Source organism: Planococcus citri, chromosome 2 (genome assembly GCF_950023065.1).
Source record: "Planococcus citri chromosome 2, ihPlaCitr1.1, whole genome shotgun sequence".
Taxonomy (NCBI): domain Eukaryota; kingdom Metazoa; phylum Arthropoda; class Insecta; order Hemiptera; family Pseudococcidae; genus Planococcus; species Planococcus citri.
In genome coordinates, this window is record NC_088678.1 from 13,439,422 (window position 1) to 13,466,530 (window position 27,109).

Below are 27,109 nucleotides of genomic sequence, written 5' to 3' on the forward strand. Positions count from 1 at the left end.
AAAAACTCGTTTCATTTGGTACGCTTTTTTGTCGGGTACACGATACGGTTGAATTTTATAAAAGTACTGTTATACTATTCTATAATAGCAGAACACTGTTAATGTTTAGATATACACAAGTATATAGCGCGGAAGGGTAGTAGGAGGACGGTATAGGAGGCGCGCGATACCAGCAACCAATGGGTGGCTTTTTCACATTTGGATACAGTAAAGAGCGCCTCCATTTTAAAAAGAGTGTTTATGAAAGGCGGAGTTTACACGCTATCCCTGCTGCGGATCCGCCAGCCGTGAAGTGAAGGGATATGCTACGAGTTGAGTCGCCGAACATACAGTTAGTATACGACGATGTCTAGTTCTAGTTTCAGTGATATGCGGTTATCCGACAGAATGAGTTTACCAAATGGCGTGGATATGTCCGCTGCGATCATGTCTCAACACCCGGTGCTCGGCTCATTGCCACCGGCTTTTTTTCTAAGAGCTAGCGAACGCTATCAGAGAACTCCGAAATGTGCGAGATGTCGAAATCACGGAGTCGTCTCGGCTCTCAAAGGACATAAACGTTATTGCCGTTGGAGAGATTGTGTTTGCGCGAAATGTACGTTGATCGCCGAACGACAACGAGTGATGGCTGCTCAAGTTGCCCTACGAAGACAGCAAGCGCAGGAAGAAAACGAAGCTAGAGAATTAGGATTGATATACCCTCAATCGCAGATCGCCACATCGTCCAATGTAACAGCTAGTGCAACTTCTTTGCCGGCTTTGCAGTCGTCTATACATTGCTCGCAGGAGAGCACTCGAAGTCATCTCAGTAGTCCAGGTAATTTGAATTTATATCGTTTATTTCGTATGCTTGATAACGTAATACTCTGCTTCACTCGTTGGTGGCTGAAAATAAACATAAGAGTTTTAGAACTATAGGATAGGTAGGGAGATACGATAGGAGACCAATCGAAAATCAAAACTGTGTTCAGTAAATAATTGACATAGGTACCTACTACCTACCTAAAACTAACGTTGAACTATTAGAATATTTGCTATAGTGAAATATAAACTGTAGAATGTTCGAAACTCTTTCAAAAATGAGCCAATATTTCGAATACCTGGAATCAAATCTCCAAATTAAATTTCATAGAATTCATAACTTTAGGTAGGTCTAGGTACATTGCTCAAAATTACTCGTCAATCAATTTTGATCAAAAAAGCATTACTTAAATAGGCTTTTCAAAATTAATTTATCTCAAAAAAAAAAAAAGTTCCAAATTCCGAAAAACGCGCAGATAATTAGGTATAGTATACCTACTACCTAGATACAGGGTGTCCAGAAATATCGTGAACCCCTCAAAAAGTTTTCTACCAAATACTTTGGTTGGTCACAGTGAATGATAATAATGATAGCACATGATTGGTTGTTGGACTGGAGAGATAACATTCTATTCCAATTCCACCAATCATATGCATCTATTTCACGTTGCCAACCTATATTTTTAATAAAAAATTTTCTTCAGAGTTCACGATATTTCTGGGCACCCTGTATACGAATACTCGATTGAACCAGATCATCGAATGGATCATACGTTAGTTTGCTTTACTTATACATAGGTACTTACGTTACAAATAAATAATTGTTGAACGAAGACGAGAAAGATATCTTCAACACGTCTTGATAGCGTAGAAATTGTCCAAAGAAGATCAAACCGTAGGTAGAGGTACACAAATTAACCATAAGGCTCGTGTTGGCCAACCACATGAACATTACTATCGAATTTTGTTGAGATGAGTTCCCATGATGAACGACACATTTCTAAAGTAATAGTAAAATAACAAAATTGGAAAATGTGAGTCCTTACACTTACAAAGAAATAGAAATAGATAATATTAACATTCATATTACGAGTATTATTATACCTTACTAAGGTGAAATTTCGATGAATGAAGGGAACAAAGCCTGACGACGCCGATGCATACTTCATGATAAGAGCTCCGGAAACAACGCCAAGTTGATCATCATAAGACTGCAAACTGAAGTGTAGAGATAATCAGCACCCAACTTACAATTAAATTTCATTAAAACAATTAGGATTCATCGTTTTCAAATCACATCCATTTCAATTTCATAAATCATAATCTAGATTCTAAAAACCAGGAGCACTCGCAGCAATGCAGCATGACTCATAACTGTGAAATCAAAACAAAAACACACGTTGATTAAAAACAGTGCAACCAGTTATCAAATTTCAAAAATGATGAAAATTTGAATTTTTTAGTCAGTTCGTCCGAAATTTGTTTCTGATAAAAACCAAAAAAAGGAAAATAAAATATAAACTAGAACATTGATGACGATTTAATAAAAATTGATCAGGGATGAGGCCCAGCCCAGGACCAGGACCCGAAACCCGACAAAGCCCCGATTATTTCCAATTCCTTGAAGCCCGAATGTCCAAGCCCCAAAACCTTAAAAACTGTAACCTACAAAGCCTTGGCCCAAAGCCCGAAACCTTTTCCTCTGAAAACCAAGCTCCGAACGTGAGCCCCGAAACCCAAACTGTGATCAGGGCTTTTCGGGGCTTGAGTAAATTACTATTGTAATTACTTTTCTGTGCATCTCAAACTTTCAAAAGTCAAAAAAGATGATTTTCAAAAAAAAAAATCTACAACTTCAGCAAAAAGTTTAATATTTTAAGGGGTTTTTGTTACATTATTTATAATATTCTGTAGGTAGTTCATTGTTCTTTGAAAAATTACACTTTAAAATTTAGACAGATATTAAAAATTCCAAAAAAATTCAATTCTGATTAAAAAAAAAAAAAAAAAAAACTGTTCTATTCAAATAATTTTGAAAAAAGCAATCGGAATCTGCTCTTGAAATGTTTTTTTTTCAACAGAAAATCAAGCAATCGAGAGCTTTCATGAAAAAGGGGCCTTTGTTAATTTTTTTTCACTGATTTTTATAAGTTCAAAATCAAATGGACTTGAAATTTTCTACAAGCTAACATTTTCCAATTCGTTTTTTTTTTTTTTTCACGGAAGAACATGTTCAATATCACCGAATATGGTGAAATTGATAAAAAAAATTTAATGCATTCAAAATATTGTAAATGAAAACAAAAAACAAAAAAATGACCAAGGCCCCTTTTCCGTGGAACCCCTCAATTAAAAGCCCCGGAAAGCCCTGAACACTTGATTTAAGCCCTGGACACTGAGCCTTGAAACCCAAACCCAAAGTTTCCTGGGCCCCAATCCAAGCTCAAGACCTAATAAATTTTTGATTGAAATCCCAAACCCCGAAACCCAGAACCCGAAAAAAAATCGTTCGGGGCCTCATCCCTGAACTTGATTGAATTATACTTCTATTCAATTACTTACATTTGTTAAACTTCTGCAAAGTACTCCTTCCCAAAAATGTGGAAAACTGCAACAATCATTCCAATATTAAAACCTGATAAAAACCCAAATCTTGCATCTAGTTATCGCCCCATCTCCTTAACTTCAGTTCCTTGCAAAATAGGTACTTGAAAAAATGGTTATTAATATTAAACATCTTAATTTGTATATTGATTCCTCAAACTCTCTTAGCATTTATCAGAGTGGTTTCAGAAAGAAAAGATCTACCCTAGCTAGACTACCTTTTTAGTCTCCAAAAAGAAATTAGTTCAGCCTTCCAGAATAAAGAAAGTGGTTCTTTCAGTCTTTTTTGATCTTGAAAAGGCATTTGATGAAGCCTGGGGTTAAAAAATTCTCCAAAAATTACATTCCATTGGAATTAGAGGACATTTGGCCTACTTTATTCAGAATTTCTTAACAAATCGTACTTTTAGAGTGAGAGTTTAGTTAACAATACATGCTCAGAATTTTTTGAAATTGAAAATGGGAGTCCCCCAAGGTTTAGTTCTTAGCACAGTTTTATTTATACTTTTGATTGATGACATTTCCAATGTTGTTTCTAGACCCATTTCTCTGAGAATCTTTGCTGGCGATATAAACATTTCCTTTCGTTCAAATAATATTCAACTAGCTCTTCAAGTAATCCAAGAAACCCCTGAAAAAATTGAAACATGGGCAGATTCTAATGGTCTAACCTTCTCAGAGTCAAAAACCCACTGTATACTTTTCAGTTTTCACCCAAAAAAGTAAGATTCCTTCAGATCTCATTCTCAACTTCAAAGGACACTCTTTAGAATTCAAAACCACTACTAAATTTCCTGGCTTAACTTTTGATAGAAAACTAAATTGGATCAGGCTTGTTAACCAGTTTTTATCTACAAATATTAACCGTAACCACAAATTAACCGGTAAATTACCCAAAAAAAAAATAACCGTAGTCAAAAAAACTTTTTTTTTAAATATCACTAACCATAATCGTAACCATAACCGTTTTTTGAGATCAAAATAAACCATAACCATAACCTTAACCAGAAAATGTTTAGAAAAAAACCGGTTACAAAACTTCAAAATTCATTTTTTTAAATCTGAGTTTTTTTCAATGTGATTTGTAGTGATTTGAAATTTTAATCAAAAAAATGATCAAAAGATGAAATATTACCAGTCTTCCAATTTTTGTAACTTTAAAATTTCAAACTCCAAAAGAATTTTTGGAAATTTTCAAATTTTTTACTATAATTTTAACCATTTACCGAAATTTTAAGCTCAACTGGAAAAATTACCACCAAAAACTGTAACCTTAACCCCATTAACCGAAAAAAATGGTCATCAATAACTGTAACCTAAACCGTGAACCTTAACCATAACTTTAAAAAATGAATAGGTAACCTTAACTGTAACCTTTAACCGAAATTTTGAATTTCTTGTTCAATTTTTAACCATAACCTTGACCAGAATTTTTTTTTCAGTTAACAAACCTGAATTGGACTCCTCATTTCCTAAAAGTAAAATCAGATCTCATGAAACGCCTACATCTGTTGAAAATAATCAAAAATACTAAGTATAATCCATCTCACAAACTCCTACTTCAGTTGTACCTATAAATCTCTAATTCGCAGTAAAATTGAGTACGGAAGCCCATGTTTTGCAAATATCTCAAATAAAACTTCGAATATCCTAAAAAAAAATTCAAAATTCAGCCCTAAGGATCTGTATAGAAGCCCTCTACGAGTAAGTATTCCTCTCCAATAGATAGCATTTATTGTGAAGCAGCAGAATTACCCCCAGATTTTAGAAGAACTCTCATAACAAACAAATTCATCTCAAATGCATCTACCAACCCATCCCACCCACTCCAAAACTCAATTAACCCACCCAACCCCCAACATTTTGATCATATAGAAGGACCCATTTTTAATTTCATCACAATGATGAATGATCTTCAAATTAATCCTAAAACACTCATCCAAAAACCAATATTATATCCCACTTGCCTCCCCATGCCTCCTCAAGTCAATACACAACTTATTAACTACCCAAAAAATAGCCACTCTCCACTAGTAATAAAACAAAACTATTTTGAACTCTTATCAGAATACAAAAAATTCAATCTCTGCTTTACAGATGGATCAAAAATACCAACACTTCATTCAGGGTATGCCTACTCCATTAATGATAAAATTTCACATTTTAAAATCCATAACTGCTCTTCAACCTACACTGCCGAACTCGCAGCTATTTTCCACTGCCTCTGTGATATATTCACTTATGAATCAGAAAATGAGTCTATTTCTTAATTCACAGTGATTCCCTCAGCTCACTAACTGTTATCCAAAATTTATTTTCTGACCACCCCCTAATTCAAAATATTCATAAAACTTTATTTGATTTACAAAATTCAAACTACACCATCCAGTTTATGTATATACCCAGCCATGTTGGAACCACAGGAAATGAAATTCTAGATAAAAATGCAAAATCTGCCACTACTCTTTCTCCTCTCACATTTATCACAGCTGACGACCTTAAATATATCTTCACCCAAAACACACCTAAGAAATGGCAAAACTTTTAGTCCCTCCAAACATCAAACAAGCTCTTTCACCACAAAAAAACTACTCAGCCTTGGAAAAGCCTATCTCAACTGAATAGACCTGAAGAAATCATTATAACCAGATTGAGAATTGGCCACACAAAAATCACCCACAATTACCTCTATGAAAAGGCCCCAAAACCCACATTCCAGTTCTGCCTGTCAGAAATTCTACCTATCTGTCCAACACTACTTACTATTTCACTGTCCCTCCTTACATCAGCACAGACTGTCCCTACAAATAGATGAAAGATCCCTATTCATTCCAGACGACCTTTTCGAAATTAAAAAATTCTTAGACCTAATTAAAAAACTTGACCTTACCAACTCGATTTAAATCTCACACGACGGGTGTAATATGTAATCTAGTAAATTACTAACACCCCCCTCCCAAAAAAAGATTTTTTTATTGAAATTTCCAAATCTGCTGAAAGGATTTCATTTCCCTTCACTTAAAAAAAAAACTTCAGGCAGAAGATGATGATAAAATTCACCTAGAAGAGGCAGGGACGAAGCTTTTGAAGAAAAATGTTATAATTTAGACGAGTAAATTAATTTTTACGAAATCAAGTGAATCATGATATGTACATGAATGTTCAAATCTATTCAAGGACTTGTACACCTAAAACGTTGACCAACGAAATCTAGAAATTGTTAGTTTTCGTTAAGGCTAAAATTGGCAACAAATAATCAAATCGTTCGTAGACTAGCTAACAAAATTGATAACATAATTACCAATTTCAAAACTAATAATAAGTAGTCTAATTATCAGCAATAATACCCACCTATCTATGATATTGGACACAACTCTGTTTGAATTTTTACACAACATCGCAACGTCCAAATAAACCTAATTAAATAGGTAACTTCCTGCCACGAAATTCGAAAAAATTCTCATCATTCGATCATATTTCCCAATCAACGTCCTAATCCTGCAACAAAATAGAACAAAACACAATCAATATTTTATATTCCTTTCACAAAGCGATCATTTCTGCGTTAAATTAAAAACAAAAACCATCTCTGGCAGATCTTATCATTCGAATGTTTGCTTTAAATCAAAGTAACTTACGCCGAAGATTTAGTACCATTTTTCGAATCATTATCTCTACAAACTCTCTAATTGATACCCTTGTTTTTTGAATAGACGGATGAATTCGGTATAGACCTTGTTAACGTAACGAGTTATCAAGTAAGGCCGCGCGAATAAAAAGGGTGCTCGATGGGGTGAAGTGGTGTTTTGTAAACAAAGTACTGCGGGTTAAATGACTGCCTATTGCCGTTGTTTGATACACACAATAAACTGTTGGCAATATTTAATACGGCTTTTCTCTATTAAAGACCTAATTCCGTACCGAATGTTGCATTTGGCGCACGTTAAGTTAAGAGCTTCTAGTCCTTAAGTAGGTACCCCAGGTAACACGAGTATAAGTACTCGTACTTCGATATTTACTTTATCGTACGGTGTATCCTTCTCGTTCAACGATGTATGTATTTAACGACGATAATTATACTCAACGCGTTGCTCACTTCACGAGCTACAATACTAACCTTATCGATATTTTCTCTTTTTCGATCGGTGAATATTTTTCAACAAAGAACAGGTATGTAGGTAGGTGCCTTATTCGATGAAACTGAATAATTTTTTTTAAATCGCTGCTCTTCTCTTTCGTATCCAAATGTTATTTTCCATCTAAACAAACAGAAAACAAAATAGGTAATTTATATCCATTTCGAAAAATCAAACATTACAGAAATATTTCAACAAAACGCTCAAAAATTATCATAATCCAAGCAACCAAGTCACCCTTTACCACCCTCTACTTTGGTCGAATGGTCACAAACAATAAATCAAAGGTCACTCGTTATAAAGAAAAAATCACCAGCAGATAAGAAAAAAATAAATAGCTTTCGTTATCCATCTCTATACAACCCTACACAAAAAATCGAAAGGGTTTGGTGACAAGCATGATACACTTTTAAAAAAATCCTTTTGAAAAACGAAACGTGAAACGAAACGAGAACAGTGAAAAAAGAAACTACACCGTTTTTTACTCGTGCTTTGTATACGTTGAAATTTTTCGAACTCGACTTAGAAGTAAGAGACTATACAGAGATATACAGAGAGAAAACAGAACACTTACAAAAGGACAAAATATCTAAGGAACACTTACAAAAGGGTAAAATACCAAGCCAAATTACATCAACATTGTAAACAAATTATAATAATATTCCGCGGTTACGATCAAAAGTAATATCGAAAACAATGGAGAAAGTGCAGATAAGGATTAAGAAAAGAGTTTTGCACCCGCTCGCCGCTCACACTCCACAAGGGGAAGAAATCTTTACAAAATAAGCTTTCGAATGGAAACCCGACGATTCTCAACATCAAGTTGAAGACGTAGTACTTTGTTTCAACAACAGCCACGTTTTCTTTAACAATAGTTCTAACATTGTATAATAATAAGTAACCTCAAAGAACTTCACAAGGGTGAACTTTTCGATGAACATACCACGATAACAATAGCTCAACGTTTAAGGTCTTTAAATGTGGCTTATCATTTTAATTTTCTCTTTACGTATAGTCGTCGCATCGTCGTCGTCGCTGTTCCTAATTATATTTCTTATGCGGTTTTGTTATATCGCGAATTAAGATGGTAACATGATTTCTTTTTTTATAACTTTACAATAAAATTCGATGCATCCAGCCATGTGTAAATTTTTCAGTGTTAGAAACACAGGTGAATAAGAATAATGAGGCTGGATGAGTTTTAAATAGGTACCTAGCCAAATTATGTCTTCATTTTGTCTTCGTTACCTGTAAATATTGCCACGATTCAAACAATTTCATAGCTGGAAGCAATCCGATCATTCAAAATTATCGAGAATTTGTTTTCATATTACCAGGGCTCGCACTCAATTTTTTCTAAAAAAAAATTACATTTTTGGTCACCAAACAAAATTTTAAAAAGTTACACGACGTGCGCAGGACATTGTAATGTAGAAAAAAATAGGTAATGAAATGATAAAAAATGAAAAAAGAGACGTTATTTTGGCAATTTTAGCAAAAGAAAGACAAGAGATTTTTCTGGTAATTTTTGGCAAAAAGTAAGTATAACTTTAAAACAATTTTTGGAAAAAATGAGACTTTTGGAATTTTTTAATAAAGAAACCACAATTTAATTTTTCAGGGATTTTTGGTTATTTTTGATATTTTTAGGAAAAAAAGCAAGATTCTTTAAAGCGATACAATTCATGTTGAAAAAGTGAGCATTTTTTGCAACTTTCTTGGTAAATACTTAAGTGATTATGGCCCAAAAGCGAGACTTCTTCTCCTGATTGATAGCATTCATAGCATTATCCCTCGCCCAATGTCTCTATCTAAGATTATTTTCAGATGATATGAACATCTTCCTATGTTTCAAAGAGTTACAAATAGCACAGCTCTTTATCCAAGAAACCCATAATAAAACTCAAGAATGAGCAGATTCAAATGGTCTCTCATTCTCACAGTCTAAAACCCATTACATTCTTTTTTCTAGAAAGAACAAAATTGAACTTCCTTCATTAACCCTGAAAACTAAAAAACTTGAATTCAAATCAAATACAAAATTCCTTGGATTGATTTTTGACTGTAAGCTCAAGTGGACACCTCACTTTTTATTTTATCAATTAAACAGAACTGAATGAAAACCCTAAATCTATTGAAAGTTATTAGAAATCCAAAATATAACCCCTTCAAGATCCCTTTTACTTCAGTTATATAGATCTCTAATTAGAAGCAAAATAGAATATGGCTGTCCAGACTATGCAGGGTGCCCAGAAATATCGAGTACCCCTAAAAAAGTTTTCTACTAAAATATTTTAGTTGGTCACAGTGAATGATAATAATGATAGCAAATGATTGGTTGTTAGACTGGAGAGATAACATTCCACCAATCATATGCATCTACATACAGGGTGCCCAGAAATATTGAGTACCCCTAAAAAAGTTATCTACTAAATAATTTGGTTGGTCACAGTGAATGATAATAATGATAGCACCTGATTGGTTGTTGGACTGGAGAGATAACATTCCACCAATCATATGCATCTATTTCACGTTGCCAACCTATATTTTTAATGAAAAACTTTCTTTGGGGTACTCGATATTTCTGGGCACACTGTATCAGTGCATCAGATAAAAACCTATGAATCCTTAAAGTAATACAAAATGCTACCTTATGCCAATGTATTGGAGCATTACCATCCTCTCCTGTAAACAGCATCTACTGTGAAGCAAGTGAACCCCTCCAAACTTCAGGAATTTCTATATATGTACCTAACTAATAAATTCATTCTATCAGCAACAACAAATCCAACAAACCCAGTCAGAACTTAAATCAAAAAACAACTTGAAAATATTTCAAACCATTCTGATAATCACTCCTGTATTCTCCAAAATTCTTTAAGAAATTACAGTAAAAGCTGGTTATTATAACGTTCTTCAAGGGACCAAAAAAAAGTGTGTTATAAGCCGAAACCAGAAACACGCTATAAGCAAAAGTCTCGTTTTAACGCTGATAAACGCAATATCATGAAGACGTGAACTCTTGTTTTAAAACAAAAAAAGTGTAATGAAAGAAAGTTTAAATGTAAATTTTATTTTGGATTTTGAACTACCAGCTGTATTATGTACTTATTTAGAAGTAAAAAAATCTGAAAGGGAACTATTAAAGTTTAATGTCAAAAAATCTTACTTTTTTTGGCCAAAATTGAAAATAATTTTACTTGTTTACATGAACTGAAACTGTTGAAAGTTGAAATCAGATTTTTTGCCAAAATTTTGTCAAAAAAGTTTTTTAAAATTTTTAAAAAAATCAAAACTGAAAAAAAACTAGTTGTTGAGGCCAACGTTTTCTGAAAATTTTACTTTTTTGTAAAAAAGTGGTTTTTTGTTGTCAAAATTACTAAAAAAATGTGATTTTTCCTTAATGTTAGAATGTTGAAACGCAATTTATAATCGCTCTAGAGCGTTTTATCGCAACAATTTTACATTGGTTTAAATGAGGTTGTCTAGGGACCAGAGGAAATCAGCGTTATAACGAGCTTTTACTGTACCATGTAAACCTATTAGACCTCACTTCCCAATACAGTGGGTTCCGCTTAATGTGGGCGCGTTGGTCCAAGGCATGTTCAACTCTATTAAGCGAAAAACTCTAATAACCAATGCAGAAAAAAACTACAAAATTCCAAATTTAATTGAAATTTCATCACTTTTCGATGTTTTTTAAAGGTGATTTCAATACTGTTTGTGTTTTTTAGTTACAATTAATCTTTTAATACACTTTGAACACATTTTTTTACAATTTTTATAAAGTTTTACAAAAATTTAATCATCTCTTGCTAATTTTCACCAATTTCAACATTTTTTCATCCCATTTTTGTTAAATTTTGCTGAAATTCGTGATTTTCTCCAACTTTTAGAGATTAGTCCACTCTATTAACCGAGTGCAATGCTCATTTTCACTATTATAAGCGATAAAACTTGCATTTAAAAAGATGCAAACATTCTGTTCCAACCCATTTCAACTCTATTAAGCGAATTTCTCTATTAACTGATAACACATTAAGCGGAACTCACTGTACAATAAATTTCCTCCCTGGGAATTAATTTTACCAGAATTCAATCTACCCATATCCCAATACCAAAAAAATGAGTATCCATGTGGTTCCATCAAAGAAAAATATACAGAGATCATAAGTAGAATATCATGAATTCATTTTATGCTTCACAGATGGTTCTAAAAATGAGTTTGAATATGTGACCATCAGCGATAAAACCAACCATCCGTTGCAAAAATCAAAAAATGTTTTTTCACCTATTTTTGGCCCCTAAATGGTTTTAGGGGACAAAAATTATGCAAACAATTTTTCAATTTTTTGCGACTGATTGTCAATTTTATTGCAGATGGCCACATATGCGGCTATGCTTTTTCTATTGATGGTAGAATTACCAACTTCACGGCTCATAAATATTGTCATCTTAATACGCAAAGTGGCTAACTCTAAGTTTTTACCAAAATGAGTTGTGAGTGTCATCTGATTTTTCTTCACTTAATTCATAAGTTGAAATCTTAAAAACACACTCCTGCAGGCCCATTCCTCCATTATCTGTGGTTGAAGTGGGGAAAATTATCTAACTCCGCCAAAGGATAACACACTGTGTATTTAACTACGTGAAACTGTTTCATTTTTATGTTACATGAAAATGAGTTATGAACACCATCTGAAAGGTGAACAGTTGAACACTTTGTAAATAACTTCCGACATTGAAAATTACCTCAGGTGAATTCATTGGTGTAGTATCCGCGTTTGAAGTTGGAAAAAATATCTAACTCCACTCAAAGTGGCTTAAAATGTGTCAAGTGAAAGAAATTTTTAGCAGAATTTTTTTTTTACTTTAATAAGTAACCTTAACTATGTAACATCCATCAAGAGTTGATAACGCTGTTTTTCGCATTTCCTGAACAATTTACAAAAATGGAGTTGGCCATTTAGCGTATTAAGACAACAATACTCTTCAATTTTCAATTTAGAAGAACTTGCTGCCATACTCCACTGCCAACAAAAGATCTCTACTTCCAAAAGCCCTAACAAAAAATTCCTGATTCAATCAGACTCGCTCTCTGCTCTTTTATCAATTCAAAACAAATTTTCAGAACATCAACTTGTTCATAAGATCCATCAAATCATCTATAAACTTCAGACTACTGATAAAATTATTAAATTTATGTCTCTCCCAAGTCTGTAGGTATCGAAGAAAATCAGGCAGTACATGAGTCAGCTAAAACAGCTGTTACCCCCTCTAAAATTTTCTCTGTAACCCATGATGATGTTTGTTATATAAATATCCTAAAAAATCATCCAAAACTCCAACTGGCAAAACCTATGGAACTCAAAAACAAATCACAAACTACTTATTTACCCAAAAAAAATCAATCCTTCCTTGGAAACACCTTCATCACCTAAATTGATCAGAAGAAATTATAATCACCTGCCTCAGAATCAGGGTTTGAAACTGTTTAAAAATTGATTTTTGGTTTTTGGTTTCAGTTCAGTTTTCACCTTTTGATAATTGGTTTTTGGTTTACAGTTTTTTGGTACTTTTATTTGGTTTTGAGTTTTTGGTTTCAGTTTTCAGGTTTTTTTTTCTGCCAATTATCGCATTATGCCACCTAATTCTAGGTAGTATTAGTATTATTAATTATTGTATTTATTTCTACTAGTCAATTAATGCATAAAAGTCAAAACATTACACATATTTTGATGATTTAAATTTTAAATTTTTTATATTTGGTTTTTGGTTAGATAATTGGTTTTGATCAAATATTTTTTATTTTTGGTTTTGAGTTTTGCACAAAACAGATTTATATTTGGTTTTTCCTTCATTTTTGGTTTTTGGATTTTTAACAGTTTCAACCTCTGCTCAGAATTGGTCACACCAAATTTTAACCCATAACCATTTGTACACCAAAGCACCTAAACCCACCTGTCAATACTGTAACTCTGAAATAATCTCCACTCAACACCTTTTATTTTATTGCCCCTACCTCAAAACAAAACGCCAATCCTTAAACATTTCGGATCTTGGCCCTACAATTCGTGACAACATTGAACAGATGGAAAACATTCTTAAATTCATCAAAGAAATAAATCTTTCGAATCAAATCTAACTAACCCCTCGAAACTGGGCGTAAAAATCCTGGCAATTATACACGCTCAGTATAAAAAAATACATAGGTAGGTATATTAAAAAAAAAACATTTTTCTGGCAATTTTCGAAAAAAATTTAGACTTTTGGGATTTTTTGCAAAAGAACGATCATTTAATATTTTCGTAAATCATTCATTTGTTCATAATTATATTATCAACATTTTTTTTCTTCCAAAATTGGGCCAAGGTTTGGAAAAGTAGTTTTTTTTTTTTTTGGGGGGGGGGGGGGTTAAAATGCTTCAACATTATTTTTCGAAATCTGCCTAAAAGTACACATGTAGGTAGTTTTTTTCATAATTTGCAAACTTCGTTCCCTGAAAAAAAAAAAAAAAAAAAAAAAAAAAAAAATGAAAAAACGTGAAAAACCTCCAACCTTAAAAACCTAAACGAAATTCACGCCTCGCAAAACGATAATCACTCTTCATTTCCAAAGCATGCCTTTTAAGAAAAATAAAACGATAGAAATTTTCCAACGTAGTATAAAATTTAATCGCGACCACAAAATGAAATGAAATTCTTGAAATACTGAGCAATTTCGAAAAGACTCACGGTTTCAAGTGAAAATCGATAAGAGTCGGGGAATCAGTATAGAATAAATTTTCTTTTATTGAATGAAGGGTTATTGGCGCAAATATGGGGTGACGATGATAGGCTACAGTAGTTCAGTGTATATTATCCAAACGACGGCGAAAAAGAGAGAAAGAAAGTGTGAAAAGTGAGAAGGAACGAGTGACAGAGTCATTTGCAGAACACCACAATAGACACTAAACGATATTTGTGGAATGTTAGCAATAATAGCGACAGGAATGTCTAAAAGCTGCAATATACTGTATTTTATAAATGACGGTTCTTAGATGGAGAACATAACATGCCTCATATAAAGTCATTTCAAGGTACAGACTGCTCAGAAAGTAAACGAGAGAGAGAGAAAGAAAGAAACCATAATATGTGCTTCGATATACTGAACCGATTACGATATATTTCTCATATCGACCTAATACCTTTTTCCCCAAGTTCAAAACCTCGAAATAAAATTGTACCAAATTTAAAAATTTTGGAATATTGTCGCCTTTTACTGAGCCTTATTTTTATGATACAAGAGGACGAAGAAAAAACTCAATTTCAACGATATTTTATTTCCGAAACGTCTTATATATATTTATTAAATTTTCCATTCATCTCGTAAACTTTCTTCCAACGTTTATGTAACGTGAGATGGAAAAATAAGTATTGGCAAATGCGTCGCCATTTCATGTGAAATTTTTATTAACGCCATTCTAAAACGAACGTTCTATTTATTCACGAAGAATATAAATGTTTAGACAGAGCGGAATAGGAACGTTGAAAATGTTTATTGAAATGTTTATTCGTATAATATTAAATGTTGGAAACAACGTAGGCGTCTTAGCGTGAAAATTCACTGCTGTAATAAAACCTTGGGGCGAAATTTATTTCTTAGATTTTCTTTGCTTTGACAATATGAAAATTCAAAGGCAATTCGTATAATTTAAACGGTATACTCGACAAGGCATTTTGAAACGAGCTTCGGACTTTGGAACGATGTTGAAATAAATTAACTCGACGTTTGATTCATTGGGTGAAAAATCAACGATGAAAATTTTGGTGAAATGTCGAGCTTTCAAAAAATTACACAACCATTTATTCTCCTATTTGAAGTATCAACCTGTTTCTGATATCTAATAATATTCCTTACCTATAAGTACGTGTTGAAAATTTATTCCAATAATTGAACAAATTTCAGGTAGCAAACGACCAAGAATTTCGGAAAAAGAAATTCTCGAATGTGACGAGCCATCTAGTCTAGACAAAAGACGAAGATCAAAAAGTAGATCACCTAGTTTAACGCCTACATCAGAAATTCCAACATCACCTTCACCTCCTGTAAACGTAGGCTCGTTTTCGGTCGACGATCCTAGAGGAATATCTCATACAGAGGTAAATTAAACGTCCCAAAATCCCCATAACTAATAATTGGGTCACTCACATTCAACATTTGATTCGATTTTACAGGATGACAGCACAGATAGTGATGTAGCTCCGGAAAACCTATCGTTGAAGAAAAACTGTTCCTTGCCATCGGAAAACAATACGCCAATTTCTGCCGATTTAGATCAAATGTCATTCTCAGCGTTCTTCAATTCGCAACAAATAACAGCGCAACAATACCAGCAAAAGTCACCAGTCGACGTACTACGTAGGGTATTTCCTTCGAGGCGAAGAGCTGAAATTGAATTAGCTTTACAGAGGTGTAAAGGCGACGTACTTCAAGCTATAGAAGTAATGGTGAGTTGAACTCTGCAGCTTTTCACACATTCATTAACACGTCTTCGATTCGTAAAATATAACCTCGAATTAACTTTGCAGATGAACTCAGAATCCGAAGAGTCGATCCAAGCAGCATCAGCATTCTCACCATTAGCTATAGGATGTTCTCCATTTCATCGAAATTTCAGCCCTCATCATGCAAACAGGCGATTTCTATCAGCACCTTATGCCGGTACAGGTTACTTACCAACGGTCATCAGACCTCCATTAGGGTATCCTCAGAATGCCTTGGCCATGCATCACCTTACACCTTCATCGGTGGCCAACGATGTTTATAATAACTCTTGTATTTCCGATAAACCAGTCACCACTTCACCGGGTTCTGCTTCGAGTTCGGAAAAGACCACGTATTCTGAATGATGCAGCCTACGACGACGATGTGCATATCTGTAAATAAATTTATCAAATTAGCAAGCTACTTTTAAATTTTTTAATTTGTTACCTCATCGTGTTTGGTTCTTGCGATCAATTTTGTCCTTTCAGTCTCTCTATATTTTTTTTTCTCTCTTGTATGTATTAATGTATATTTATCGATGAATTGTTAAACTATGATTTAATTGTGAAGGTTTTAGTTCTCTAGTGTAGATAATGGAAAATCGTTTACCTTGTATTTATTTTCAGCAATATGCGAATTAAATTTATACAATTTGCGTCATTTTATTATTCGTGTTTGCTTTTGTGGAAGAATCTGTTACAAGTGTTGATTTGAAAATGGTACGATGCGATTGGATGGAGCAGGTTCGTATCGAAATTTCAACATAAAACACTCTTTTCGGAACTAAACAATCACAATTTACAAAAAATTTGAATAAATACGTCTTATTTTTATTAAATTTTTCAACAAGATGAAAAATTGAAGCGATCAATAAGATAAAAAAATGAAGAAGCTGAACCGGTTGGAGAGGTGGGGGAGGGGGATATGACTCTAGACTAGGTTCAACAGCAGATTTGTTTTCAAAATCATTCAACTAATAATGTTACCTACTTACTGTCAATCAGGGCTTGTTTTTAAGGCACCCGAACGGACTCCCCAAAAAATTTCAAAACTATCGATAAATTGCTATAAAAACTAAAAAAAGGAAAGAATTTGAGGGGAAAATTAAATTTGACAAAAAAGAAGCTTTTCAGCAGTTTTGTAAAAAAAAAGGACTTTCGTACAGGCAAGGCAATAAAATCAATGCTTTTAGAACGTTTTTTTTTTAAAAAAGCATAAATTTCTTGGCATAAGGTAAGTATGGCAATTATGGCAAAAAATTACGACCATTTGACTATTTCATCAGAAAATCTACTTCCTGAGAATTTTGACGAAAAAACATTACAACTTTTCATCAGACGTCAACTCTCCAAAAAATTAACACACTCTGACAATTTTGTCAAGAAACGAGAATTTCTTGACATTGTGGCAAAAACATGACTTTTTTGGTTAGCAAGAGCAGGAAATGACAAAAATGGGCTTTTTTCGACTATTTTGACGAAAATGGACACTTCTTGACTATTTTGCCAAAAATTAAATTAACGCTGTTTACCATTTTCTTTGCCCAAAAATTGACACTTTTTGGCAACTTTTTCAAAAATTACTTTTTTTGACTTGGGAAAATTTGACAAAAAAAGCAGATAAACAAAAAACAGGACTTTCTGGAAATTTTGATTTTTGACCAATAGAAAGTTCCATCTGCAACTTTGGCAAATGACACAAGATTTGAAAATTTTTATTTTCAAATTTTAGGTGGAAAATAATAGATATCTATGTACTTTCTTAGCAATTTTGACAAAAAAAAACAGGTATTTTCTATTTTTTGCAATTTTGACTAAAATGTTTTTTCCCATTTTCTAACAAAAAAAGGAAATAGCAATTTTGTGAACGTTCTTTGGTTACTTTAATAGGTAAAGTATATAACTGATAACCTACTTTTTACAACTTTGACAAGAAAATGCATACTTTTTGCGACAAAAAAAGCGAAATTATATAAAAATTTTGACCAGAAAAAGTTATGAAGTTTTGACAAAAAACTTATATTAGATACATGTCTTCAAACAATAGAATTTTTTGCAATATTTTGGAAAAAAAATCGTTTTTAATCATTTTGATTTTAAAAAACATGAATTTTTTTCAAATTTAGACAAAAAAACGCTTACAATATTTTTTACAGAAAAACAGGATTTTTCACAATATTTAGACAAAAAAGGTAAGATTTTTTTATGACAATAAAGCAAGACTTTCTGAAATTTTTAACCAAAAAAAAGTCATTTTCTGCAATTCTGACAACAAGCAAGACTTTCTGACAATTCTAATAGAAAACAGTTTTTCTCTCAAAAATTCTGACATTTTGTACAGTTTTTACAGAAACGTAGAATTTCTTGGAATTTTTGCAAAAAGATAAGGTTTTTTAGTAATTTTGATAGAAACTAATTTTTGCTTGCAATTTTTACAAAACTAGATTTTTGGCAGCAAAAAAGTAAGTAAGACTCTCTGGAAATGTTGACCAAAAAATTACTTTTTTGAAATAGTGGCAAAAACCAACACTTTTTGGGGTTTGTGAGCAATTTTAGCAAAAAAAACTTTCTGGAAATTTTGACTTAACAAACATGCATTTTTTAAAATTCTGACAAAAATCTCATATTTCAACAAAATACTACAATTTTCACAATTATTTTGCCAATTTTTCAATTCTTCTTGGAATTCCTTTTGCACGTCTTTTGATTTGATTTTTGCAATGTCAAGTTGTTGGTATTGTTTGTTGCTCTTCTTCTGGCTCTTCAAGACTATTTGGCATTTTGTAGCCAATAGTTTGTGGTCAGTGTTGCAGTCAGCACCAGGATAGTGTGACAGTCCTTCACTGTGTTCTTGAATCCTTCTTTCACATAGTACAGTGGAACCTCGATAACTCGAAATCCAAGGGAAATGGCCATTCATTCGGCTTATAGAGGTTTTCGAGATAATCAGTTTCGAGTTATGCAGGTAAGATTTTGAGAGTGTTCAAGTTATAGAGGTCTTACGAAATGAATGAATTAAGAGAAATGTAAGTGCATAAAAGATAGAAGTATGAATTGAAATATTCGAGCTATAGAGGTAAACGCCAGACAACGTACAACTTATAGAGGCTTTCTCACTATTTTTGGCAAAATTTTAGAGTTGAGTTACAACTGGTTTGTATAGTCAATTTCAACTTATCCGAGTAAAGTTAACATTGAGTGTTACGGAAATTTCAAGGGGAATGGAGGTTGGTTCGGCTAATAGAGGTTTTCGAGTTGAAGAGTTTTGAGTTATCGAGGTTCCACTGTACGTAGTCTATCGGGTTTCTGACTCGATCTCCAGGACTGACCCACGTGTATAATCTTCTTGCATGCTGTTTGAACCACCCTGACCAGGTATTGCATATTACTAGATTGTGTCCTTCTGTGAACTCTACAAGCATTTCACCTCTTTCATTCTGCTCTCCAAGTGTGTATCTTCCAGCAACTTGGCTGCCATGATCCTTCCCAACTTTGGCATTGAAGTCTCCCCTCCCATCAAAAACACAACATCGTTGTTTTTTGAGGAGCTCATCACTTCTCCTAGGTCGTTGTAGAAGTTGTTGGTTTCCACTATACTGCTTTCCACTGTTGGCGCATAAACTTGAATTGTCACAATAGGTTTGGGCTTGACCTCCAATCTCACAAGTAGTATCCTCTCTGATTTTGGAATTATGGCACTGATTTTATTGCTGAATCTGGTATTTTATCAATATACCCACACCCAGTTTGTGCGGGTGTCTTTCCCAGTGTAAATCATTTCATAATCTTTATCTGCCTGGTTTCTACCATTTCCAGTCCATTGGGTCTCGCTTATTCCTAATATGTCAATTTGTAATCTCCTGGCTTCCATAATTACATTAGAAAGTTTTCCAATTTTGTACAAAGTTCCCACATTCCAGGTTTGCAACGTTGATGTTGTTCCGCCTCAGCAATTAATTTTGGAAAAAAAGGTAAAATTTTTTTGATCACTTTAATACCAAACAAACTTTTTTTTTTTTTTTTTGCAATTTTGGCACAAAAATCAGACTTTTTGTTGAGAGGGGGGGGGGGGGATTTTTGACATTTTTTTTACAGTTTTTACTAAAACGTAGAATTTTTGAAATTTTTGCAATTTTTAGGGTAAGGTTGCCGAAATTGTACCAGCGCCCAAATTGTACCACCACCTATTACCGCAGAAACGATCCGCAAATGGCACTTTCTACTGATAAAATGTGTTACTAGCTTGCATTTTGATGTCCCTGATACCAATATCAGGCAAATTGAATCATTGGTGTATTTTTTAATCACGTTTTTTTAGAAAAAGTTCATCTTCCATTAAAAAACTGACTTATTATGTAACGTAATTGCAACAAAACAATTTTGAAAAGCTAAGTTATGTTTAATCCTCACAAAAGTATGTAGGGTAAATGTGCCTAAGTTTGCGCACCTAATTTTCAAACAGCCACTACTTTTTATGAAAAGCAGCTAGAATATTGAAATTTGTACAGAAGGTTCCTCAAACATTTGGCTATGATTTGCCCCAGAAATAAAATTTTTAATCGATTTAGTTTTTGATATTTTGACCAAAAACCAAAAAAAGTCAGATGCGCAAACTTAGGCATATGCCTTCCTAAGATTGCGCATTCACCTTCTCAAGATTGTGCACCAGTGAAAAACATAGAAATTTGTCAATATTGTTTAATTAATGATGAAAGCAAACAAAATGTCTCACACGAATGTGCATTTGAAACTTCTGAGTGAACCACACTGGAAAGGCGCTCATATCTGGTATTTCCAGCATTACCCCCATTTCTCCCTAGCTTTTGACAAGGAGTAAACTCGATATACGTGTATAAGGTGTCATTTCATTCAAATAAATTGGATTCTTAATGATAATTTTGAAAAGTATCATTATTAGTCTTAGAAAAGTAGCAAAAAATAAAAATCGCAATCTTAGGCACAGGGGTTTTTTTTAAAAAATTCAAAAATTGAAACCTAATTAAGCAGAAAGTACTTGAAATATGTGCTTGTTATAATCCCCAGACAATGACGAATCTAAAAATAGCTTATTTAGATTTCTACTGCCATTTCCATAAAAATTTTCACGTGCGACTTTTATTGGAAAAGTTATAAAAAAATTTGAAAAAAAAGTTTTTCGCTTGTCATTTCGCGACACTTGGTGCTACCATCACCAAAAAACATGAAGTATGGTCATTTTGATTCTTCTTTCAAGTAAAGGCGGTATCAATGTTGTAACTCTCACTGGTTCTGAGAAATCGTTACTGCGCAATCTTAGGAAGCGCGCAAACTTAGGCACATTTACCCTAATATTACCTACCTACATTTAGAGATATTTATGAAAAAATTTCATCAACATCAACCTGAGTGAGAGAAGATTGGTGTTAAAAAATGCGAGTTGCTCAAATTGTACCATGATTTCAATACAGGTATGTTATGTCATTAAATGTTGAGAAGAAAAAAAAATAGAATATGGTCTGTGGACGATATGGAGGGCTCTTTGGAGGAATATAGTGAAAATAAAATTGGTTTGAATGAGTCCTGCTGTCAATATGAAATACCTAACTCCACCTTTCTTTGACATTTTAAGAGGCATTGTAAAAAGTCGATCAGATGAAGGAATGATAGTCAAAGGGTGGGGGAAACATTATATAGCCACATAGGGAAAATTAAAATTTGATTTTGAGGTGGTGGGAGGTTACAAAACTTTATTTCCATCAATTTCATTCATGGGTACGATTTGAGAAACTGATGGTATGATTTGAGCAACTAGGTCCCTAAATCGTACCTTTTTGAGACCTTTGCGCGGATTCAAATAGCGCCTCTGCTATTTGAGATGCAGTTTTCGTTTTTGCGCTCAAAGGTAGGCAAAAGACCAAGGTACAATTTGGTGCATGAATGGTTTCCAAAAAATAATTATAGCGCAGTCCAGGTTGAAAAAACTAAAAAGTGGTACGATTTGGGCAACCTTACCCTATAGGAAACTGATTTTTGTTGGCAATTTTCACAAAACAACCTGCTGTATTGATAATTCTGACAACAATTAATCATTCATTAGCTGTTTTATCTACCTATTATGAAAACTGAATCAAATTGGCAACAGCTCCCTTCAATAAAAACAAAAATAATCGAATAGGTCTTTACAGTAGTCAGTGTTTTTCTTTCCTCTTTCTTGAAATCAATACCTACTTAGTTTCGTTTTAGAAACAGCTACACCAGTCCAGCTACGAAAATCTGTAAGAAACTCATGAACCTTTTCGACAACAAGTGACCTGATGAAAGTTTCAATTTGAAAGAATATGAAAATAACATCATCTTACTACACCATCAACCGAAATAAATCAAAACAAATTATCTAAGATCCTAGACTACGTCACAAACTTCAGAAATCTCTTGCCAATGCAATCGCAAAACATTTGAACATACCCTGCACCCCGTCACCTTCTCCAACCAATACATCTTCGAGTATCCAGTCATCATATAGAAATACCAACAAAACCTACGCATCGAGTTAATTACTCATTCTCAAACAACAAGTCGTAAGTATTGAAACAATCGAACTAAATCGCTCCCTCATTAGTTAAAAAAACACTCCAACATTTACGTTTCAAACTTTTAAAACTCTTATAAATTGAAAATCGTCGAGTGGCGCTTGTCGCCGTTTAAATTTGCATGACGACAATATTAAGTGTGAAAAAAACATCTAGGTACCTAGTAAAACGAAATACCAAACTCTCCTTAATTTCAAAACGCTAATGTATGCCAAATCATGATTCAGTTTAGTAAATAAAAAAAGGGATTTAATATTTAATGCTCGATTGCTCGTAATACTTAGATGCGGTTTAGAATTAAAAATGAATTTATACCTAGTAACGGAAACACGAGTGAACCTCGACCATACACACATCGTGAAGCAGGTTGAAGAGAGGAACTAAAATTTACAACATTGTAACTTTACAAGAGTATAAAAAAGGGGGAAAAAAGGTAAAGTATTAAATTTCCTATATTAGATGGTTGATCTTTTGTTGATCTTATAATGTCGTAACTATGTTTTTATTTTAACTGACCGCGCCTTGGAGCGCCGATCCGCCGTTTTTATTTTCATATTGACAAAGCCATTAAGGTATATAGGTAGGTATTGCATTTACTTCATTATAAAATTAATATTCCATTTACGATGGACTTTTTTTAAGTCTAACCATTCGAGATATTCCGGCATGTAAATAATGTCCCGTTTTTCGAGTATTTTCCAGTAACGGGTTAAGAGGTACAGTATCAACTCATACATACCTAAGTGTTTGAAATTGTTTATTCGTCGAGCTCGAGCGGCGACGAGTTGGTTAACCTATACCATAGTGAAGATAGGTAGGACATCGCAGTTATGATTTCAAAAACAAAAAAAAATTCAATCCTATCGTACCTAGAGAACCGGGGAGGCGATCTGCAACGGACGTCGTCGTCGGTGTCGATAATCCGATTTTATGTCGCCGACAGATGAATGTTGTTTTCAATTCCGCCAATGTATATTTGTCACGTGTTGGTAACCCTTTTATGTATGAATTTTAAACTCTCGTTGCTACTGATTCAAATAACATTTAAACCTTAACAAAAGACAGGCAGAGGATTAAGAATGCGTGCAATTGAAAATTTATTAGTTAATATGCAAAATAAAGATTGCTTTTTTTTTTTACAAATCCACACAATGCGGACCAATGTAGGTAAATAGAAATAACCATTCGTATTCTATACTCGTGTTAATTATTATACTCGCGGTCTTAAAAATTGATTTTTTTTACTCCCAACTGCACATAAATAGGCTTGATAAAATCTACACAGTACACAGCGATGTACGAAGTGTATCATTCGAGGGGAATATGTCACCTGTCAAGTGTCAATCGCATACTTCTTACCTGCATACGTAATTTTTACAGCTTTGATCAACGATGTGCATACAAAAAACTTGACAAATCGAAGCAGAAACATTTTCCACGAAGGCTTTATATCATACAAGCGTAGGTAGCCATATAGGTTGCTCATTTCTATTCTGAATCTGAAATCAAACCAGAATCACATCATTATATCGATAGGTACGAGTAGTTAAAAAAGAGTATAAAATTTCTCAATAATAAATTCATTTTATTTTAACATGCCTTTTCTATTTAGGCCGCGGCGAATAAAAGGGTAAAATAAATAAAACTACTAAGTGTGAAAAATGGCGGCCATACGCCATAGCGTATTCGTAAATAATTAAAACTGTTCGCTAGAAATATAGCGCGTGTTTGTTTCAATAGCTTTTCAAATGCCATGTACACAATAATAATTGATTGTTAACGGGGTACGCTCGACAACGTGCTTGAAATCACCAATCACAGCTCTTTTTATTCTTTTCGCGTGTATATACTATCATTTGATATAATTTTGATAATACCCATTTTTATTCTATACGATGTTGGTTGGGTTCATTTGCTGCAGCGAAACTGTTTTTTGACGTTCGTTTTATGCATGTAAATGTTCGTGGGGAGTTGTTTTTTTTTTATTTTATATTTTCATTGTGATTATTTTGCCATTTTTTTTTCTTCTTTTCATAGTATAAAATGGTGAGGTGAGGAGTCGATGGGAGCTGTGTGAAATTCGAATGGTCTGCGATGAAACTGTAAATTGCAAAATGAGCACATTTCAAACATCTTACCTAAAATATCAAATTGTATGTTGTTTTTTTTTCAATTAAAAAAATCTGAATTTAGTATAAGTTAAACAATTTTCAGCAATAAAATACTGTAGGCCAAATAGCTTGTAAGGTAATTAAAATCTTATGCAATAAAAACGTTCTCACTCTCTTTTTTCCACCTTACTGAAAAAAGATGAAAATTTATTCAGATATTAAAAAAAAATTGTTGTAGAAGAATCGATTACCATTTTTTAAAAATTAACATTATTTTTTTTCATCAATGGGAAATTTTCTCATCCCTTCGAGCTAAAGGAACAAGCATCGTTGTACGTACCTACAAAGTAGAACAAAATAAAGCTTTGAGAAATTCATAGCTGCTACGTATGAATTAGGGGGTGTCATTAATGGAGGAAGTTTCAAGACCATATTTTGCAGATTAAAGCAATAAAAGGTAGGTATTATCATTATCTCTCATCCATAATGAAACATCTAGACCATCTTAGTCTTCATTTCAGCAATAATAAATCAAGTATTTGAGTTGTTTTTACCGACTTTGCCGTGAAACGGAAAGTCAAGGTATTGTATTTGTCATGATGGTTCAAGAATTGGGTGGGGGTGGATTTTCTTGACGTTTCGGAGTGTGCTGATCACGATAAGACGTATGGCGCAAAACGAGATAAGTTTATATATATATTTATATATTTATTTATTTATATATCAATTTATGTATAAATTTGTGCCGGGCTGAACTCAAAAGCTCCAAACTTTAAGTCGAAACTGATGATGGCAAAATATTGCTTTGATACTGAACTAGAGAAATTTTTAATTTGGTTGAAATCGATTCAGCCGTTTACGAGATATGAACGTTTAAGTGTGTTTCAACGATATGGATAAGCAGAAATTTGTGTAAACCCTTATATCTCGCAAACGGCTCCCCCCAACAAACAGAAGGGGTGGTTAGGGTGTGTAGGTTGCAGATTGGTGCGCCGGAGGTCGGGTGTTCGAATCCCGCGCGAGTCAAGAGGAGAAAGTTTTTTGTTGATTTTTTTGTTAATTTTTTTGTTAATTTTATCCGTCCAAAATTTTTTTGCCATAAAAAATCAAAATTTTTCAAAAATTTCTAGTGTAATTTTTGTTTTAACAAAAAACATTAAGTTTTTGGTAAATAGCCAGTAAATTTTGATAATTTTTTTTTTTTGGTGAATTAATAGGTACATAGTAATTTTTAGTAGGTAAATAAAATGATTAGTTATTTTTGGTGAATTACTCGTAATTAAAGTTGGTCGAAAATTTTGGTAAATTGCTTGGGTAATTTTTGGTAAATTGGTAAAGTTTGGTAAATTGTTAAAAACCTTTGGCAGTAAATTACTGGGGTAATTAAAATTCGGTAAAAAATTGGTAAATTAGTTAGGAAATGTCTGGTAAATTACTGAGGTAAATGGTGGTAAATTACTGGGGTAATTCTTGGTAAAATGGAAAATTGGTAAATTAGTGGGTAATGTCTGGTAAATTACTGAGGTAAATGTTAGTAAATTGCTGGGGTAATGTTTGGTAAATTCTTAAATTTTGGTAGATTGGTAAATTTTGGTAAATTGGTAAATTTTGGTAAATCGGTAAATTTGGGTAAATTGGTAAATTTTGGTAAATTAGTAAATTTCGGTAAATTGGTAAATTTCGTCGGTAAATTTGGGTAAATTGGTAAATTTCGGTATACTGGTAAATTTAGGTAAATTGCTAAATTTTGGTAAATCCGTAAATTTCGGTAAATTTGTTTATTCTCCTGTATAACAGAGCAAAGTCGGTTAATCTTGCCTACTGCGCAAGATGTTTTTTTTTTAATATCATCTTGGTGATTTTACTTTTACACTTTTCACAGTTTATTCGATTAAAGAATGAAAAAAACAGACCTTGATCAAAACGAGTTCAAGGTTATTATAATTAGTCGGTGAGCCCGCATAAGGATCTATTGCACCCCCCCCCAGTCGATCCACAACTTTTTTCTTAGGAGGAGAGTTCTAAGGAACATTTCTAACGCTTGTACTAAAAAAAAAGTGGCCCAACTTACGAAATGGCGGCCATTTTAATTGACAGGTCAGCCAAAATCGCAGATTTTGCGTTCCAATATAGGACTTGCACGAATTTTTTTCAACCGTACAAAGGTAGATCGAAAAATCAGGCAAAAATTTATCACCTGTCAAAATTTCAAGCGCTAAAGTGCCTTTTTCGATTTTTGGTGAATTTTTGAAAATTAATTTTAGGCTAAAAATGAGAGGAAAACATCAAAATTTTACCATATTGACAGAAAGCTGAAATTTGGAATATAGCCTATTTTCGACATGCCGAATGGATTGGAAACT

At 33.3% G+C, this 27,109-nt stretch overlaps 2 protein-coding genes across 2 annotated transcripts in view; one reads left to right on the plus strand and one right to left on the minus strand.

The window, feature by feature from the left end:
* Window positions 1–285: 285 nt before the first annotated feature.
* LOC135834743 (doublesex- and mab-3-related transcription factor A2-like) lies at window positions 286–16,729 on the plus strand. The gene is made up of 4 exons (XM_065348715.1): window positions 286–817; window positions 15,489–15,682; window positions 15,758–16,030; window positions 16,112–16,729. The coding sequence occupies exons 1-4, from the start codon at window positions 346–348 to the stop codon at window positions 16,430–16,432; spliced, it is 1,260 nt and encodes a 419-aa protein (XP_065204787.1). The 5' UTR covers window positions 286–345; the 3' UTR covers window positions 16,433–16,729.
* Window positions 16,730–23,942: 7,213 nt separating this feature from the next.
* The window catches only part of LOC135834742 (zinc finger protein 3 homolog), a 43,377-nt gene continuing 40,210 nt past the window's right edge, over window positions 23,943–27,109 (minus strand). Inside the window, exon 8 of the mRNA XM_065348714.1 lies at window positions 23,943–24,134. The gene's annotated coding sequence lies outside the window, so the exon portion shown is untranslated. The remainder of the gene's footprint in view (window positions 24,135–27,109) is intronic.